The 17,738-nt window shown below is 41.8% G+C and overlaps 2 protein-coding genes across 2 annotated transcripts in view; both read left to right on the forward strand.

The window, feature by feature from the left end:
• The first annotated feature begins 2,000 nt into the window (after positions 1–2,000).
• On the forward strand, positions 2,001–13,485 carry TOMM20 (translocase of outer mitochondrial membrane 20). Its single transcript, XM_079899856.1, has 5 exons — positions 2,001–2,256; positions 6,649–6,695; positions 7,275–7,356; positions 10,375–10,517; positions 12,265–13,485. The coding sequence occupies exons 1-5, from the start codon at positions 2,136–2,138 to the stop codon at positions 12,307–12,309; spliced, it is 438 nt and encodes a 145-aa protein (XP_079755982.1). The 5' UTR covers positions 2,001–2,135; the 3' UTR covers positions 12,310–13,485.
• A 439-nt stretch (positions 13,486–13,924) lies between these two features.
• LOC307175048 (uncharacterized protein) overlaps positions 13,925–17,738 on the forward strand; it is a 310,959-nt gene continuing 307,145 nt past the window's right edge. Inside the window, exon 1 of the mRNA XM_079899857.1 lies at positions 13,925–15,436. The gene's annotated coding sequence lies outside the window, so the exon portion shown is untranslated. The remainder of the gene's footprint in view (positions 15,437–17,738) is intronic.

Raw genomic sequence — 17,738 nt, forward strand, 5'->3', positions numbered from 1 at the left:
TTACATGGTATTTACTCTGTACAACACAGGGATACAGAAGAACAGCATGTTCTTTGTTCAGAGTCATAATCTAATGGACACAGTCTCAGATTTCCAAGAGGCCTCATGTCATCTGTGTGGCCTTGTGAGTCTTCTGTCCCAACACCCCTGAGGCTCAGGACCTACCTGTATCAGTTGAGGTACACTTTTTGGGATAGGAAGAATCTGTATGTGTGCAGGATATAAGGAAAAGCTTTTTTTTTCCTGTTGTGTGCAATCCTCTGATCTCAATCATTTGCTTTGCTTTGGTGCATATGCCCCTTCACACCCCACTGCAGTCCTATCAATGCACATGTACCTTTGATCTAATTTCCAGTCTTTTATAGGGTCTCAGGTCCAGGCAGAAGGGCCTTCGTAGGCTTTTGGACTAGGTTAGGAGCTCTAGCTAAATGTTTCCATAGGTACCCTTGCAATAACTAATGACACCAACTACCACAGAGTTGAGCCAAACTAAATAGGTTAAGTGGACAGTCCCCTACAAGACTGCCCTCATGCACCAGTCACAGATGTGGGGGAGGGGTGGTGTCTCCAGGCCACTCTTCTGACCAGCCAGCTACTAATTTGGAGGTTCCTACTACCCTCTCAGGTTCAATAACTCACTGCAAGGACTCAGAACTCAAGAACATACGTATGATTACAGTTTTATTGTAGCAAAAGGATATAAATCAAAACCAGCCAGGGGGCTTCCCGGGTGGCGCAGCGGTTAAGAATCCGCCTGCCAATGCAGGGAACACGGTTCGAGTCCTGGTCCGGGAAGATCCCACATGCTGCGGAGCAACAAAGTCCGTGTGCCACAACTACTGAGCCCGCCGTGCCACAACTACTGAGCCTGCACTCGAGCCCCCAAGCCACAACTACTGAAGCCCGCACGCCTAGAGCCCGTGCTCCCCAACAAGAGAAGCCACCGCAGTGAGAAGCCCACTCACCACAACTAGAGAAAGCCTGCGCACAGCAACGAAGACCCAACACAGCCAAAAATAGAAACAACCCAGCCAGGGACTTCCTTGGCGGTCCAGTGGTTAGGACTCAGTGCGTTCACTGTCAAGGGCCTGGGTTCCATCCCTGGTCAGAGAACTGAGATCCTCCAAGTCCCGTGGGGCAAAAAACAAAAAACAACCAGCCAAAGGGAAAGACGAGGGGCACAGGGAGAGGTCTGGGAGAATCCCAAATTCAGAGCTTCTGTTCCCTCCCTGTGGAGACCGAAACTTACCCCTCCTAGCACACGGCACACTGACGTGTAATACACAGAGTAGTGCCAACCGGCCAGACCCCATCAGGAACCATCTCCTTAGCCTAAACTGTCAGGATCCACTATGAATAAAACACATGCCTATCACTCCAAGGTTTTAAAGAGGATCCCGCCTCTGCCTCTTTAAATTTAAACTACATACATAATGTTTTCAGTGGCTATGACAACTTGACAACTCAACGTTTTCTATGTTTTTCCTTCAATCTCTTACCCGTTGCACTTTTCCAGGAATCGCTCCATTTAATTTTCTTCCACTCCTGAGGCTATACTGTAACATCATTTGAAATCGTATGGTTTCACTCTTCTGACCAGCCAGCTACTAATCGTATGATTATGGTCCTTGGGGCACAACGGATTGTGACTGAACTTGAAAAGCAAATTCCATTAAATTCAAACAAGAGTCACGCGTTACCTGCATTCTATAAAAAGATGAAGCATTTGTGGTCAGCGACCTTCCTTCTTTGACACAAGTAGGGAGGTCGGCTACACACGCTTTGGAGTCTGCGCACGACCGCCACGTGCCGCCCTGGTTACATCACGCTCAGCGGCTTTTACGGGAGTGCGCGGCCTCCAGCAAAATCCCGACTCCCACGCGAACGGCGGCGGCGGCGGCGGCGGCCAAGCCCCTGCGCAGGCGCAGAAGCAGCGCGGGAGCCTCCGCTCAGGCACTGCCGCGGACATCCTAGGGGGCCTCGGCCACAGGGGCCGGAAGTGACGCATCTCCGCCTTTCCGCGTCCCTCGCGGCGGGCGTCGGGGCTCAGCGGCGCAGTCCGCTCCGAGAGTTCTGAGCCAACGGCTTCTTCGCGGGCCCCGCCGCCGCCGACCCCACTCCTCGTTGGAGAGAAGATGGTGGGCCGGAACAGCGCCATCGCCGCCGGCGTGTGCGGGGCCCTTTTCATCGGGTACTGCATTTACTTCGACCGCAAGAGGCGGAGTGACCCCAACTTCAAGAACAGGCTGCGGGAACGTGAGTGGGTCCCCTGTCTCCTGGGCCTGATGCCTCCCCACTCCACCCCGGCGTCCCCATCCCCTCCTGCCCCTCGCCGGGCCGCCGCGTGCTGGGCGGCCGCGTGGTGCTGCCGGGTCTGGGGCGGCGAGCGAACAAGCCAGAGGAAGGTGATGGCGCTGGCCGCGCGCTCCCAGGGCTGCTCCCGGCCCTTGTGCCCCGCACGAGTCCCTCCATTTTGGAGGAGGGAGCTTTCCCATTTTGTTTTCCCCAAACACTTTTCGGCGTGTAGATGCATATTTGTTTGTATTATGATTTAGGGCAGGGGTTGTGGTCCTTTTTGCTGTTGATCTTTCTAAACCTCTATTTCTAGCTCGAAAGTTGCGGAGTTTTTTTGTATTTTACGAATTTGTGCTTGAGACCAAATCTGCAAATCCAGCTCGGTATCGTTCTCAAACGATAAGGTTGCATTCTTAAACCCTCTTGGTAGCTTCGTTCTAAAGGCTTCCAAGATATGAGTGAATGCTATAGAGATTGCAGGGGAGTCCAAAGGGCTTTGCTTCTGTGGCTCAGTCTTATTTCATACCTGCGACATCTTTTAAGAGAGATTTACAAGAGGGGAATCGTGTCACCAAAACCTTTGTGATCTTTGAATTTCGGAGGTATGCTCGTTTGCAGCAATAGAAGGGCAAATTTGTTGCATTAAAAAATAACTTTGGTAACTTACCTAGGTTGCTCAGTCAAAACAGTTCATAAAATTAGAATTTATATGTAAGTTATTAAAGCCCAGGAAGTACGAAGAAGTGAGTATCCTATTTAATGATTTACTGCTTAATTAAGCTAAAATAAGGCATTTCACATGTTCTATAGTCACACGTGGCTAGTGACTACCTTACTGGAAAAGGTGCTCTTATACCATCTACAATATGATATCTGATTCTAGCTCTCCTATGTCTCAGGAAGAAAGGGATATGGAGATAATTTATTTTATTTATGGTTAGGTGGAGTAATGGAAATAGTGCTGTTTTGGATTCAGACACTGAGTTTTCTGGCCCAGGTTAGTCACAGATTAGCATAATCTTGGGCTGAGTCTTAATTTTCTTAGCTTGCAAAATCAGGTAATGCCTCTAGTTGGTTTTTTGAAGATTAAAATATTTGAGGTGCCTGCCACCATTCCTGACATGGAGAAGGCCCTGTAAATGCTGGCTGTAAGTGTAACTGTTGGAATTTAGATAATTTTCCTGTAGTTTCAGAAATAGCTGGGGGGTGATGGCGTGGATGCAGAGCTCTGTAAAGAATGGATTAACCTTTTTTTCTTTGGAAACACTACAGTTCTATTGTTAAACCTTGAGAAAATGAATTTTTGGTTGAAGAAATCATGAAACTAGCATTTTGGACAAATTGAGAAATCTGTTATTTTCAGAATTTCTTTTCCATCATCCTCAATCCATAAATTTTTTTTCTAGTTTCAGCAGTATCCTGATGACTTAAGTGGTCAGGCTTGAATTAGTAGCTGAATAACCCTTGAGCAACGGATTTCAACCTTTAGTTTTCCTCTGTTGTAAAATAGTATAATGTAGAGTTTAGTACAGTACCTCTGGCACATGGTAATGGATGAACGCTGAAGATTGTTTATGAATATAATTATTTGATATTTTCTTTACCAGGTAAACCTTATTCAGAGTAATTTTGCAGTCTGTTTAAAGTCTGTATGGTTGACCGATTTTAAGAACTTGATGGCGTTTTGTATTTGTGGAGCGAAATTGATTTCAGTTTAGTTTAATTTCGTGTTTTTCTAGCCTAATTCCTAATAGAATATTTACATCTATAATAAAAGGGCAGCGTTTTTCAAATCAGTGTTTCTGGGGTTTTGTTTTGTGTGTGTGTATTTTTTTTTTTTTAAGGAAGAGAGTTAAGATGTTTAAAATAGGTTTGAGGTTAGATCTGGGATTCTAATTTATTCAGTTTTTTTTAAACCTTCCATTAGTAAGAGCAGATTACCAGAACTCCTACAGCATAATTTATATCTAAATAATCACTAATAAATGAAAATTAATCTACAAATTATAGTGCCAACTATAGATGTTTTTCATTATACAGCACTGTGTAAAATGATTCATCATTTTAAGATATATTGAGTAATCTTCTCATTTAAATGAATGCTTTAAGAATGATTTAGATTTGGGACTTTTTGTAAGTTCATATTTTATGTAGTTTTTTTTAGTCTGTTTTAACTTGTTAGGTTACACAGTAGCACTTTGGACTGATTTCTAGCAAATCTTGAGTCGATTTGCTGATTGAATGTGTAACTCCTTGGTTTTTCAGTGTGTTCTGTGTCCTTTTGTCACAGAGATCCTATTTGATACTGTCCCTGAAAATAAGTTAATGTAACAATTGTCTTATAAAAGTAAAGCCAGAATTTTAATCTTATAGCTATAAATTTATACAAGCTAATTGTCTTATAAATTAAACCACAATTTTAATCTTAACAGCTATAAATTTAAAGCAACTAAGCGATCTTAAAATTTGGTAACTATCAAACATTCAACAACAATCATGCGTTCTTCTCCACTCCATTTTAAAAAAAAAAAAACCTGTAAGATTGGAAACTAATACTGTTTCATTATCATTTTTGTCATTTTCCATAATTCTGACTTAGCATATTGTATTTCTCTGTTTATTCCACAAACTTTCCAGGTTTAACTTCTGAGGTGCTGTAACATGGCGATGATAATAGGGTTACTATGAGGATAAAATAAACTAATTAATAACATTTAGAATAGTGTCTGGCATGTAACATCTAAAACAGGTGCTTACCCTTAACATCCAAGTGTTCCATGTCCAATTCCTCTGTGAGGGCTTTCTCTTCTAGTTGTAGTACCCTCCCAGCACTAGGCTGTACCGTGATACTTAGTAATTAGTTAATATAGTCTGGTTATCAGTCATTATTTTATGCCTAAAGAGGACTGAACGAAACCCTTAGTTAAGCAAATTGGGGGTAGAATATATTATGCGTTCTGTTTCCCCACAGTTGCCCGGTGATGAACACCTAGCAAAGGTAGCTGGTGGGGAAAATAGGCAGTCTTCAAAATAATATGTAAGATAGCTTTAACCTATTTTTTGTTGTTGAAAGTGCTAAGACAGTTTTTAAGCCTTAGAGTTGTAGCACTTTATGTAATCTGGGGGCTAGAGTTGGCCAGAGACACTGGTGTGGTTAAACCTAGTTTGTAAGTGTAGATAAGAAAAGGTTCCCTGACTGTAGTAAATTAACCATCTGTCTCTGCACTTAGGCAAACAGGTCACTGCCTCTTTAGTCATGTATTGAAATTTGGATTTATAGAATGCTTTAAGGTTTTAAGAGGACATTTGCACCGTCAATACACTGAATGTTTATATCTCACGATACCAACCAGGCACTGTTTAAAAATACATTAACTCATTTAATCCTCATATCAACTCTATGAAGCAGGTATTGTTCATAAACCAGTTGTTACATACAGAGAAGGGGAGACACCGGTTAACTGTAACTTGCCCAAGGTCACACTACTAGTCAATGGAAGATCTGGGATATAAAGGAAGCCCGAGCTTCCTTGTGCCAACACTCTTTCACACAGGGTGTACAATTAAACAACAACTTAAAATACTGTTAGTGTCCTATTATTGATTTGGTTTTAAGGGTTGACTAACAGATTTAAACAGCATCACTTACTCCTAAGATTTGTAGTATTGCTATTTCATATCAAAAAACAAACAAAAAACCAAAACAACTTACAAACTTTAGGCAGAGGGTTTTTTTTTCTTAACTAGCTGGCAGTAGTTGAATTAAGAATCATTTCTGAGTGCTACCCTTCTTCCCTCTTATTTTTGCCAAATGCATAAAAACTATGCTTTTTTTTCTTTTTTTTTTAAAAGAAAACTGTCAAATGCTGGGGGTTTTGTTGGTTTTATTTTGTTTTTTTGTTTTTGTTGTTGTTTTGTTTTTTTCCCTATTTAAGAATGCCAGGTAGTTTTCAAAAGTCAGTAAAGACAGAGTCTGTTATATTTCAGCAATAAAGCTCCGAAACAACAGTGGCTTGAGTTTTGTTCATGTTTCATGTCCTGTGTAGGTTGAAGGTGGGAGGAGAGGCTTGCTTTGCTTATGATAATTACTCAAGAGACCCAGCTGGGGGAGTGTCTCCATCTTGTAAACTGCTCATCCTGGTGCCTGAGAGGGAAGGAAAGCGCTTCTGCCCAGAAATGTCCTAGTGTCCATAGCTCATTGACCAGAACAATTTTTATGACCCTGACAAATCACAAGAAGAGAGCTTGAGTCAAGCATGTTTTGCAAATAGAATGAATGACTGCCACAGCATTTAGACTTCCTTTGATTCCCATTTTAATAATGATGAAATGAAAATATTGCCTTTCTTGCAGGAAGAAAGAAACAGAAGCTTGCCAAGGAGAGAGCTGGACTTTCCAAGGTATAATCTCTTTTAGAGAAACAATTATTTTACAGTCTACTTCAAATGTGTATTTTGAGAATGCTAATTGGTATCAGACATTGATTTTCTGTTTTAAAATATATATATATATTTTTTTTTGCGGTACGCGGGCCTCTCACCGCTGTGGCCTCTCCCGTTGCGGAGCACAGGCTCCGGACACGAAGGCCCAGCGGCCATGGCTCACTGGCCCAGCCGCTCCGCGGCATGTGGGATCTTCCCGGACCGGACGGGGGCACGAACCTGTGTCCCCTGCATCGGCAGGCAGACTCTCAACCACTGCGCCACTGGGGAAGCCCTGTACTCTTTACCTTTTACTTTAGGTTTGATTCACAGTTTTCTAAGAACAAATATCACTTTGATCAAAAAGTATTTTTTCTTGCATTTATTTGAATGTAGATACTAACCTCTAATCCTTGCGAGTGTTGTTGAAGAGTGAATTTCTTTTTGTCAGTTTTCATAACGAGCTATTCAGGTTTTTTTAGTGGCATGATTTTTTGTATTGTTTACATTCCTGGAGTAATTTTGGTATCAGTTACTAAATATTCTATTTCTAAACAGTTACCTGACCTTAAAGATGCTGAAGCCGTTCAGAAATTCTTCCTTGAAGAAATACAGCTTGGTGAAGAGTTACTAGCTCAAGGTAATTAATATTCATTAGAAGACTAGGAAACAAGGCAAAATTCTTCACACTAATATAAACTTATGGTGGTGAGTGGCTTTTTTAATGTAGTGTGGGCTGTTGTTTAAAAAGATACTGTAAATACTTCAAGACAAGTTTTTAGGCATTTAATAATATGAGACATTTAATAATATGAGGACAAGTAATCTTTACAAATGAGGTTGCTTTTAAGTACTTTAGAGAATACAGTCATAGTGTAATATATAAATAGTGACTGAAAGAATATCTGGGAGTATAATTCCCTCAACTCCTTCATCTAACCTTCAGGTCTTTTCTAGTACTTATAGGAAGGAATGGCTAAAGTCCCAGAGGAGGCTGAAGGTTAATTTACCTGTTCAGAAGTATTTATAAATATTTTTACTGTCAAATTAGCTTTTATCTCAAAGTAGCTTTGAAGTAGTTTCTGTCATTAATAAAAAAAGTATCACGTGTCAACTTGTTTTTCTTATTCTCACTGTTATAATAGATTTAGATAGTATTGAACTACATGATGCAGGTCATTTGTGGGGTTTTTTTTTCCCTTTTTTTTTATGGGGAGACATTAAAGGTTTGCGATGGTGATATTACTTTTTATCATGTCTCCTGTTTCATAAGAAATAATTCTTGAGAGAGGTAAGGGAGGCAGTAATTGTTTTTTATTTGATTGGTATAGTAAGCTGCTAATATTTATAAATTAAAATGGAAACGTCTTGCTAGGAAATAATTGACTTTTTTCACGGTATAAGAAAAATATGAAGTTTAATCATAGGGCAAGGTAAAGCACTTAAATCCTCATTAGGATCGTTTGAGAGGCTATGACTGTATTACTTTAATATCTAAAAAGAAAAGCATGTATAATATGTGTCTAAGGATAGAGCGTATGTTTGGGTTATATTGGAGATCCATGTACTGTGGGCATCTGTCTATTTGTCTTTAGCCTTTAGATCCAGATGGAAAAGAAAAGTTAACTCATGGTGGTGGGGGGACGGGGGGGTCAAGGAAGGGTAGAGAAGAGTTGTTCTTTTTCCCAGGCGTATGTTGCTCCCGTTTCAGCCCAACACACCCAGAGGGGTACTTAACTCAGCTGCCAAGCTGCCTTTTCTTCTGGTGGAATCTACCAACCCAGCCTGAGGTAGAAGACTCAGGTGGTTAGAATTTGGGAAAAGTAAGCCATGAGAAAGCATAAGCAGCTTAGGCAGTGAGCGTTATTGCTTGGCAAGGCCTCCTGCGTCCAGGGGTCTTCCATAAGCATACTCGCTTAGCTGGGCAAGAGCTCGTCTCAGGATATGTGAATGCGATTGGAGCTGCAAGGGCAGAGGGGAAGCGGTTTGTTTCACTGCGCTGAATTGCTGTGGTTGTTCATGAGTGGTTTCCAGTGTGTTTAGAAGTTTTAGGAGGTGTCTCAGAGGATCCCCTGTGTTCTACACATAACCCTCTGGTATAGTCACTCTATTTCCGTTCAATAATCAGAATTCATATCTTCAGACAACAGTGTGATCCCGTCTGTTGCCTGTAAGTTCAGTGGCATGAGGATTCACTGGCCATGTGGCATCTTAATTTCCAAGTCAGTGGAGCCATTGTGTCCCCGATGGAAGTCCCATCTTATGTGGAAGACCTAAGTCTTATATTTTCCGTTTTTAATTCTTCTTTGTAGAGTTAATGGTTTCTTCAGTTTGAATACTTCAAGTGGAAATGCTAGGTGGAGGCAGTTCCTCCTCATTTACCAGAGTCTTTACTCCCTTGTTTGGTCACATTCTTACTCAGGGCTGGAAAACTTTGTTTACTGGTTTATTATATTTGTTTTTTTTTTTAAGTTTAATTTTTATTTTTTTGGTTTATTATAGATGATAGTACTGAGGAGCAGCCAGACAGAAGAGAGGCGTAGGGTTAGGGGGTGGGGACTTCCACGCCTTCTCTGGAGGTGCCGCCCTCCTAGTACTTCGATGTATTCACCAACCCAGAAGCTCAGGAAATAATTTCTTGACATAATCAGAATTTGTTCAGTTTCACGGAAAGAGTTACAAATGGCACAGTCCCTACATTAAATTGCCAACAAACTAAGATTAAAAATCAGTGAGTAGGAGAACCAATGAAAAAGTCTACAACAGAAAATGAGTTAGCTACCAATCAGGGAAACATTTTCACGTCTCCTTCAGGCTGCACCTTGAATTCCCTGAGAGGGAGGGCCTAGGCATTGGGGAAACGAGAGCATTCTGCTCAACACAGCAGTGTTTCATACCAGATGGCGACTTCCATCTTGTAACACTTGGTTTGTTCTTCCTCTGCTCTGTCATAAAAGGATTATATGGTGCTTTCAATGCTGTTGGTATTATAAAACATACCACTTGATATCTGGCTATCAGGTCAGCAAAAGTTGTAGCAACGTCATGTGTGAAGGTAGCTCAAGATGACAAGTTGACTGCGATTGAGGTCCTGTAAATGTGTAAACGTATCCAGGATTGCTTGGCATTTTTTGCTGTTGGATCTGCAGAGAGGTTGACTGCCAGTGATGACTAGGTTCAGAAGAGATTAAAGGCCTTTAGGGTGTCTACTTACATGTGGTGATATTCATACAGTATAAGGGATTAGTTTAAAGTGAAATTGGGCCTGTCTACCTCAGTCCCCCAATCTTCCAGTTCTCTATTCTCATAGAAAATATTGTTTCATTGTTAGCAATTTCTTATGTATTCTTAGTATATAAATAGTAATAAACTTGGACATTTCTTTTTTTTTTTTTAAACTTGGACATTTCTGTACCTTATTTTCCCCTCTTTGTATGTGTGTTGGAGTCCCTTCAATATCAGTACATATAATCTGACTCATTCTTGTTCACGGCTTCTCAATCAGTTACATGAGTGTACTTACTGTATTTTCTAGGTTTTACTTGCACAATGTTTTTGGTCATTTTCACTTGGAGATACAGTGAAGACTTTAGGGTTGAATTTTGAACAAAGGCAAAGGCTTTTCCAGTCTCATGTTATGTTTATGTAAATCTTCCAGGTGAATATGAGAAGGGTGTGGACCATCTGACAAACGCGATTGCTGTGTGTGGACAGCCACAGCAGTTACTGCAAGTGTTGCAGCAAACTCTTCCACCACCAGTGTTCCAGATGCTTCTGACTAAGCTCCCAACAATTAGTCAGGTAAAGATTTGAAATGTTATGAAATAAGTGAGTAGTATCTGAGAGTTAAATGTTTAGGGACATTGGCATTTTAAAAAGGAGCCTAGTGGACATGATGACATCATGAAACTCTCCTCCATGTAATGAAAAGGAGATGTCAGTGCTTGACCTTTTCTTCCCTAAGAGAAAAGCATCCAAATGAGGGGGCATAAAATCTAGTGATTGTGCCCAGGAAGTCGATTAGGAATTATGTCTCTTAGTGTTAAATCTCAGGCCTTAGTATTCAAATCATCAAATTCAGGCCACTCCCAGCTACTTTCTGAACCTAGCTTTCTGCCTCTTGTGTGAAACCACGCATGCAGTTAAGGGGCCTGGCAGAGGCCAGAGGAGCCAAGGTGGCATGGCTTGGAAGTCAGGTCATAAAGGGCTCTGGGTTCCCTCTGACCTCACTTGTCTGAAGGCCCCAGTGTCTCTGCTGCTGCTGAGGTGGGCTTCAAGTTTGGAGCTATTCGACTACATCCCATTTAAATAAGAGGTTAAGCATAACTTAGGAGTTAATTAAAATGCATTCCTTTTAAATCCTTCTCAAGGAGCCCGAATGAATCTACTTTTTGGAATATCGTGTCTATTAAATGAATTTTCATCTTTGATATAATTAAAAATTAGTAAAATGACTGGTTAATTCTTTAAACTCATCTTTACAGTTCTTTAAACTAATCTTTACTCATCTAGATTGGAAAGGGACTGAAAAGAAAAGGGTCCTAAAGATTTAAGGGAATGGACCTAGAGTCTGTCATACAGAGTGTAGTAAGTCAGAAAGAGAAAAACAAATAACCGTATGCTAACACATATACATGGAATCTTAAAAAAAAAAATGGTTCTGATGAACCTAGAGGCAGGACAGGAGTAAAGACACAGACGTAGAGAATGGACTTGAGGACACGGGAGGGGGAAGGGTGTGAGAGAGTGGCATGGACATATATACACTACCAAACATAAAATAGCTAGTGGGAAGCAGCCACATAGCACAGGGAGATCAGCTCGGTGCTTTGCAACCACCTAGAGGGGTGGGATAGGGAGGGTGGGAGGGAGATGCAAGAGGGAGGGGATATGGGGGTATATGTATACGTATAGCTGATTCACTTTGTTATACAGCAGAAACTAACACAACATTGTAAAGCAGTTATACTCCAATAAAGATGTTTAAAAAAAAAAAAAGGATTTAAGGGAAAGAGTTGGAAAACCAAGGAGTTTCAGTCTTTTTTATTTTAGACTAATGTGGTTCCCAGTCAGTTGTCAGAATCCTCTAAGATTATCTGTCTTTTGAAAGACAGCATAGCATAGTGCTTTTGGGAAATTGACCTGAGGATGATGTCTTTGTATAATGACTGTGACCATTTACAGGCAGAAAAGGGAAATGTTTGGAGGATAGAATGATCAGTATAGCACTAATTGGTATTTCTTCCTGTGGGAGTGAAAAGAGATCTTAAATTCTTTTTGGTTTTAGTTACAAAATTGACTAACATGTAACACGATATAATGTTATGGTTCCTTTGTTGACTTGAATTTTGAGATGGGACTGACAATGATCATTATTTTCTCAGATAAAAACAACGTATGAAGTGTTAAATGTTGATATCTCAGTATGGGTAAACCTCAGCAAGATTTGATTCAGAGATTTGATACAAAGGGCATTTTATGTTGAACTTAGAATCCTGATTAAATGCTTATCATACTTCTAAAAATTAAAAATTCTTTTCTCTTTCAGAGAATTGTAAGTGCTCAGAGCTTGGCTGAAGATGATGTGGAATGAGAAATATGTCAACATAATAATCTCAATTTTAAAATATTTTAAAAATCTGAACTTGGAAGATGATCAGCTCTGGGGGAGTAAGGGCAAATACGCTTGTTATGGACTGTCCTACACTGAGATCTACCAAAGTTAATTTTTACTTTGTGTAGATCCATTTGTCTGTTTTATTTATTTTTCTCAGTGAAAAGTGTATTTTGATAGGTTTTGATTTTATAAATACACTATCAGTTACCGAGATATGGATTTTGTTTATTCCTAAAATGTGCAGTTAGAATGTACATGTATAACATCATATTACTTAAATTAAAAATACCCAATGCTCAGTTTTGATAGGCCAAAAAAAGTGTAGAAGGAAACTGAAGAATGCAATTTTTTCCTTTAAGCTAGTACAGTTTGCTGTACATCAGATGATTGGATGGAAACTTGATTGTGTATTAAAACTGAGCATTAAAATCTTTAAGAGATTCTTTCTTTCCATTTAATCTCTTAAATATGTCTAATGTGCTGCTGTGCTATAGTAACTTCGCTCCCACCGTTGATTATATCAGTGGGCCTAATGTGTTCCGGATATTTGTCTCCTTGTATTTTAGATATGTGTAGTTGCAAATAGCACCAGGAATTAGATCTGTGTACACCCTTAATCTAGCTGAGTAAGCTTTGCCAGTTAATGTCTGCCCACATTTATAAAATGAGGGAATTGGTCTGCTGATTCAGCTTCTAATTCCTTTGGTTCTGTTCAGCATTTTCAAATCCCTTTTTCTGAGGGATATATCTGTTTGGGCAACCAGCCCTTGCATTTTTTAATACTCTGAATTTTGCATGCTTGCCTGACTTAGTATTTCTGAATTGATTTTTTTTTAAGGTATAACTTGTGTTGATTTTCAGTGAAATCATGTTTCTGTCACTACTTTTGTAAATTAATCTGAAATTTAACCTTCAAGGTAGCTGGGACAATATGCTTGTAAAAGTTTGTGTTCCCCTTTGCTTTTATCGTCAGTGTACCTCCTGAATCCCCTTCCAGCCTGATTCACTTATCTTGTTATGGGAATAAGGTATAACTTTGTGGCTGAAGACTTGCAAAGAATGAAGATAATGGGACCTTTTATTCTCAAAATAGTGACATTATCTACAGCCACAGATTCAGTATCAGACCTGAGAATAAAGATCCTTGGTACTTAGTGGTGTTTGTTGAGCATTTCTCGTTGTACCGGTTGCCTTTATTCTGTCTGAATGTAGAGAGACCTTTTCTGTGTATTAGACATTTTGTTTTTCTTAAAAACTTTAACTGCAGGGTTTTGTGGTGGTTGGGATGTAGTGGGATGAGTTTGGAGTGTGGTTCTAGTTTCTCCCTCTGGATAGCTGCCAGCCTTGGGCAAGTCCACATGACATCTCAACTCCAGTATTCTCATCTGTAAAATAAGAACATCAGACTAGGTCCCTTGCACATTAAAGGACTCTTCCTCAGGAACCTTCCAGGTTTGTGAACAGTGTGCTTTTTTCAGTGACAAGCCTGCATGCTTTTTGAGGGGTGAGGTGGAGTGGGGTGACTAGTTCAAACATGTGTTGGTAGGTTCATTTTCCTAGTAGGATCCCAAATCCAAAACAGTATAGTGGTGATTTGTCAGTAATTGACCGTGCAGCTAGGAAACACTCTTCTGCCCTGCATCTTCCCAGACGGGGGATGGACTTGGGACAGTCAGAAGGATTGTAGGTGGGGAAAGAGCAAGGGGCAGACAGCTTGGCAAGAGAGGAATGGACCCAGGAAAACTTAAGGACTGGCTGGAGGAGTGTAAGGGGTCAACTTAGGTTTATTTTAGGAGGGAATGAAGACTGTGTGCCCTTGTGAACTGTAGTGCAGCCCAAGCTGGGTATCACTTGGCTTTCTGAGAAATAATCAGCATTAATGCTTACTGAAGGTAGTGATATCCTTACTTGAGAGCTGATTATGCTAAGTACATCTTATTTGAGTGACAGCTTTGGTGCTTTAAAATTAGGTACCACTTTTGAAAGCTAGCTATGTTTTGTTAAAAACAACAACCAATACCAAAAAAGTTTTTTCCGTCTAGACAAGTAATTGCTGAACACTGTTTACTATCTAAAGTTTTACACAGTAATGGAACCAGGCGGTGGGGATGCTGGGTGAATGGTGCTCAACCCAAGATTTAAGTAGAGTGATAATAGCTTGGTTGTTCCCATGTGCTAATGTTGCAGCACACTTAGGTCTTTGGAAATGGAAATGTTAGTGCACGTTGGCATGCTTCCTTGGGCAGAGATCTATTGTTTTGGTTCCACAATTTGTGCTTAAATTCTTCAACTCTTATTTGGTTGGTCTTTATGTTTTCTAACTCTGCTAAAAACTTCTTGGAACTTCTCGCACTGTGCATCCATTCTTTTCCTGAGTTCTTGGATCATCTTTACAGTCATTACTTGAGCTCTTTCCAGTAGATTGGCTGCTCCACTTTATTACTGAATTTATATCGAAATTCACCATATCTGTATAAATTCACCAGTTCCACATCTGTGAAAACTCCAGGCCTTGCCTTCGTTTCTGCTGATTCTCGGAGTCGCTCATGGCCCCTCGTGCCTCTGGCTTCCGCGTCCGCGTGTGCTGTCTTTGCATTAGCCTCTGTCAACCTATACGTAGTAGCTTAGTTACATTTCTCGACCTGGGAGAAGTGGCTCTCTGTGGGATATGTCCTGTGTGTCCCAGTACAGGACCAGGGTAGGTAGTGAGCTGTGTTTGCAGACTCAGTAGTTTCCCGGCCGCTGCCGTCTGCCCCCTAGTGGCCGAGGCTGGTCTAGAGGTTTGCGCGCGCTTCCTGCCGGTGCCCGGAAGGGGAGGGGCTGGTGCCCGCCCGCTGTTGGGCGGCGCTGGGTCTAGGCCTAGTGGCGTGTGAGGAGGTGGCCCTGGGCTCCAGTCGAGGCGGCCTGTCTACTCATGGGTGGGGCTGGGTGCCTGCCCTTTGGGTGCTTTGGCCTGAGGCGGCCCGGCGCTGGAGCCTGCAGGCTGTTGGTTGGACCAGGTCTCCGGGACCAAGGACCCAAAATGTCTGCCAGCAGCATTTATGACCCCAGAGAGAGCCGCAGACGTCCGCTACCTCCCGAGGAGACCCTCCGAGACCCGCAGGTAGGTCGGGCTCAGGCTGCTGTGCAGTCATGCCGTTGTCACGCGAGGGAGCTTGCGTGCGCCCTCCCGGAGCGGAGTCTCCTCTTCCTTCCACCCCGTCCTGTGGGGCTCCTGCGATCGAGCCGCACCGGCCTTCACAGCCAAATGCGCTCCCGATGCCAGACCCCCCCGGCTGCGGAGCCTCCCATGGGGCTCCGCGCTCACGCGGGGGTGAGGCTCTGCGATGTTAGTGTCCTCTAGCTGGGGTCGCCCGCTCAGGTGGTGTGGGACTTGATGGTGGCGAGAGGGCGCCTCTCCAACCTTCTCGTGCTTTCTTTATGTCCTTGGGTGTAGAATGCCGCCTTCTGGTAGCTGCCAGTTGTTTTAATCGACGGTTGTTCAGCAGTTGGTTGTCATTTTGTTGTGCTCCTCCGCTGTCGTCTCCACGGTTTGTACTTCAAGAGCACTTAAAACGGGGGCTTACCTGGCAGTGTCAGCGCTGTTCTGTTAGATAGATAGAAATTAGGTTCACACCTCACTTCTGTAAAGTGTGTAAAACCTGGTACAGTGTGTGTGATGGGCAGTTGGTAAACATTGGAGTCCTCTTCTTAGTAAACTTGACGGTTTCTCATCTTGCCTGCCTTTCTGACTTTGTTGACTCAGCCTGTGGACCAGAGTGTGTGTGAATGTCAACGCAGAAGAGATTTTTCAGAAAATTGGTATATCATGCAGATACACAAAATTTCCTTTCCTGTAACATAAAAAACGCAGTTTTATTATTGCTTGTGCCTCAGCTGCGTACGTGATATTAAAAGGCTTGGAGAAAATTTTGGCTTGGTGTATGTCTGCAGAAGTGAATTCTGCTGAATTTGATGATTCAACGTAGAATCAAGTTTCTTGGTTACCATCCCTTTGAGAAAGTTGACGGTTCTGCAGCTTCTCCCCAGGAAAATGCACACTTGCCTTTGACTTAAGGGGGATCACAGATCCCAGGTTAAGAACCCCTGCTTTAGTGTCAACAGGTGAGGATTCTGTAGTAGTGTTTTCCCAGCCTTAGATGTATCAGAATCATCTGATTCTGATGGAAGCCTTGTTAAAGCAGATTGCTGGGCCCGACACTGGCCAGCAGGTCTGGGCCAGGAACACATATCAATCAGCATTTCTAGCAAGTTCCCTGGTTTTGGTGATGTTGCTGGTCTCAGGTCATGAATGTGACGCAGATGGTGACGCTCAGTGGTGAAGTGGAAAATGTGAATAGGAAATTCTTATTAGAGAACACCAGCTGTGATAAGGTCACAGATGATGTACTGTATGTAGCACTCTGAAAGTGAGACATGTGCTTAAAAAAACCTGCCGACTGTAGCAGAATGTAATTATTTGGGAGCTCCCAGTACAGACCATCAGTTATCAGACTTTATGTTCAAGATAGGCCAGACCATTAAAAAAATGCATCTTAGGAATTTTTTTCAGAAAATAACCCATCGACTAGACAGGTCAACTAAACAGAAATCATGTTCCCTAAGCATGTACGTTGTGAGTTTTTAAGTTTTTACTCCATATTTATGTCTTTGAGTGAATCAAATGGATTTTTTCCCTTTTTAGATTCAGGTTTTCTGGAGCATCATATATATATATATGTTTACATATATATAAAATGTTTACATATATATAGATTGTTTAAATACTAATTATACTATGTATTTAAATTACATAATAAATTGTATAATTTTGGAGGTACTAAATCCTTGTTTAATTTCCGCTAATATTGATAAGGGAGTCAAGTACTTTGGCATAATACTGACAAGCTAGAGGTGGGGAGTGAAGGGTAGAAAACGGGGACGAGAGGCTGTGGTGAAGCTGGAGCTTGATCTGAGAGATGGAGTGGTGCCTGGCACTCAGCACGCGCCTCTGTGTGTCGTGTGCCCGCGTGTGCTCTGCACATTCAGAGAGAGCGCCAGAGCAACTGCATCCCCTGGAAGTTCACCCAAGTCCTCAAAGCCAGGTATCCCTGCCTTTTATCACATGAGAAAGTAGACTGAGCTGGCCTTTCAGTTTGTTCCTTGGTTGAGTGGGCATCTTTGAAGTTATAAAACCAGAGCCTGTCTCAGTTTACCCAGAGTAGTACACCAGACTAGTCCCCGGAGAGGCTGAACATACTCAGTGACCTCTCGACAGTGTTCACGTCACACATGCAATTGCTCAACCTACTCACCATTTGAAGAGGACAACTTAGGTTGTCAGCAGAGACTGATTCTTTTTTAGACCTCTTTTTTTTTTTTTTGGCCACAGTGCTTGGCTTGTGGGATCTTAGTTTCCTGACCAG

The sequence above is a fragment of the Stenella coeruleoalba genome (genome assembly GCF_951394435.1).
Source record: "Stenella coeruleoalba genome assembly, chromosome: 16".
NCBI classification, from domain to species: Eukaryota; Metazoa; Chordata; class Mammalia; order Artiodactyla; family Delphinidae; genus Stenella; species Stenella coeruleoalba.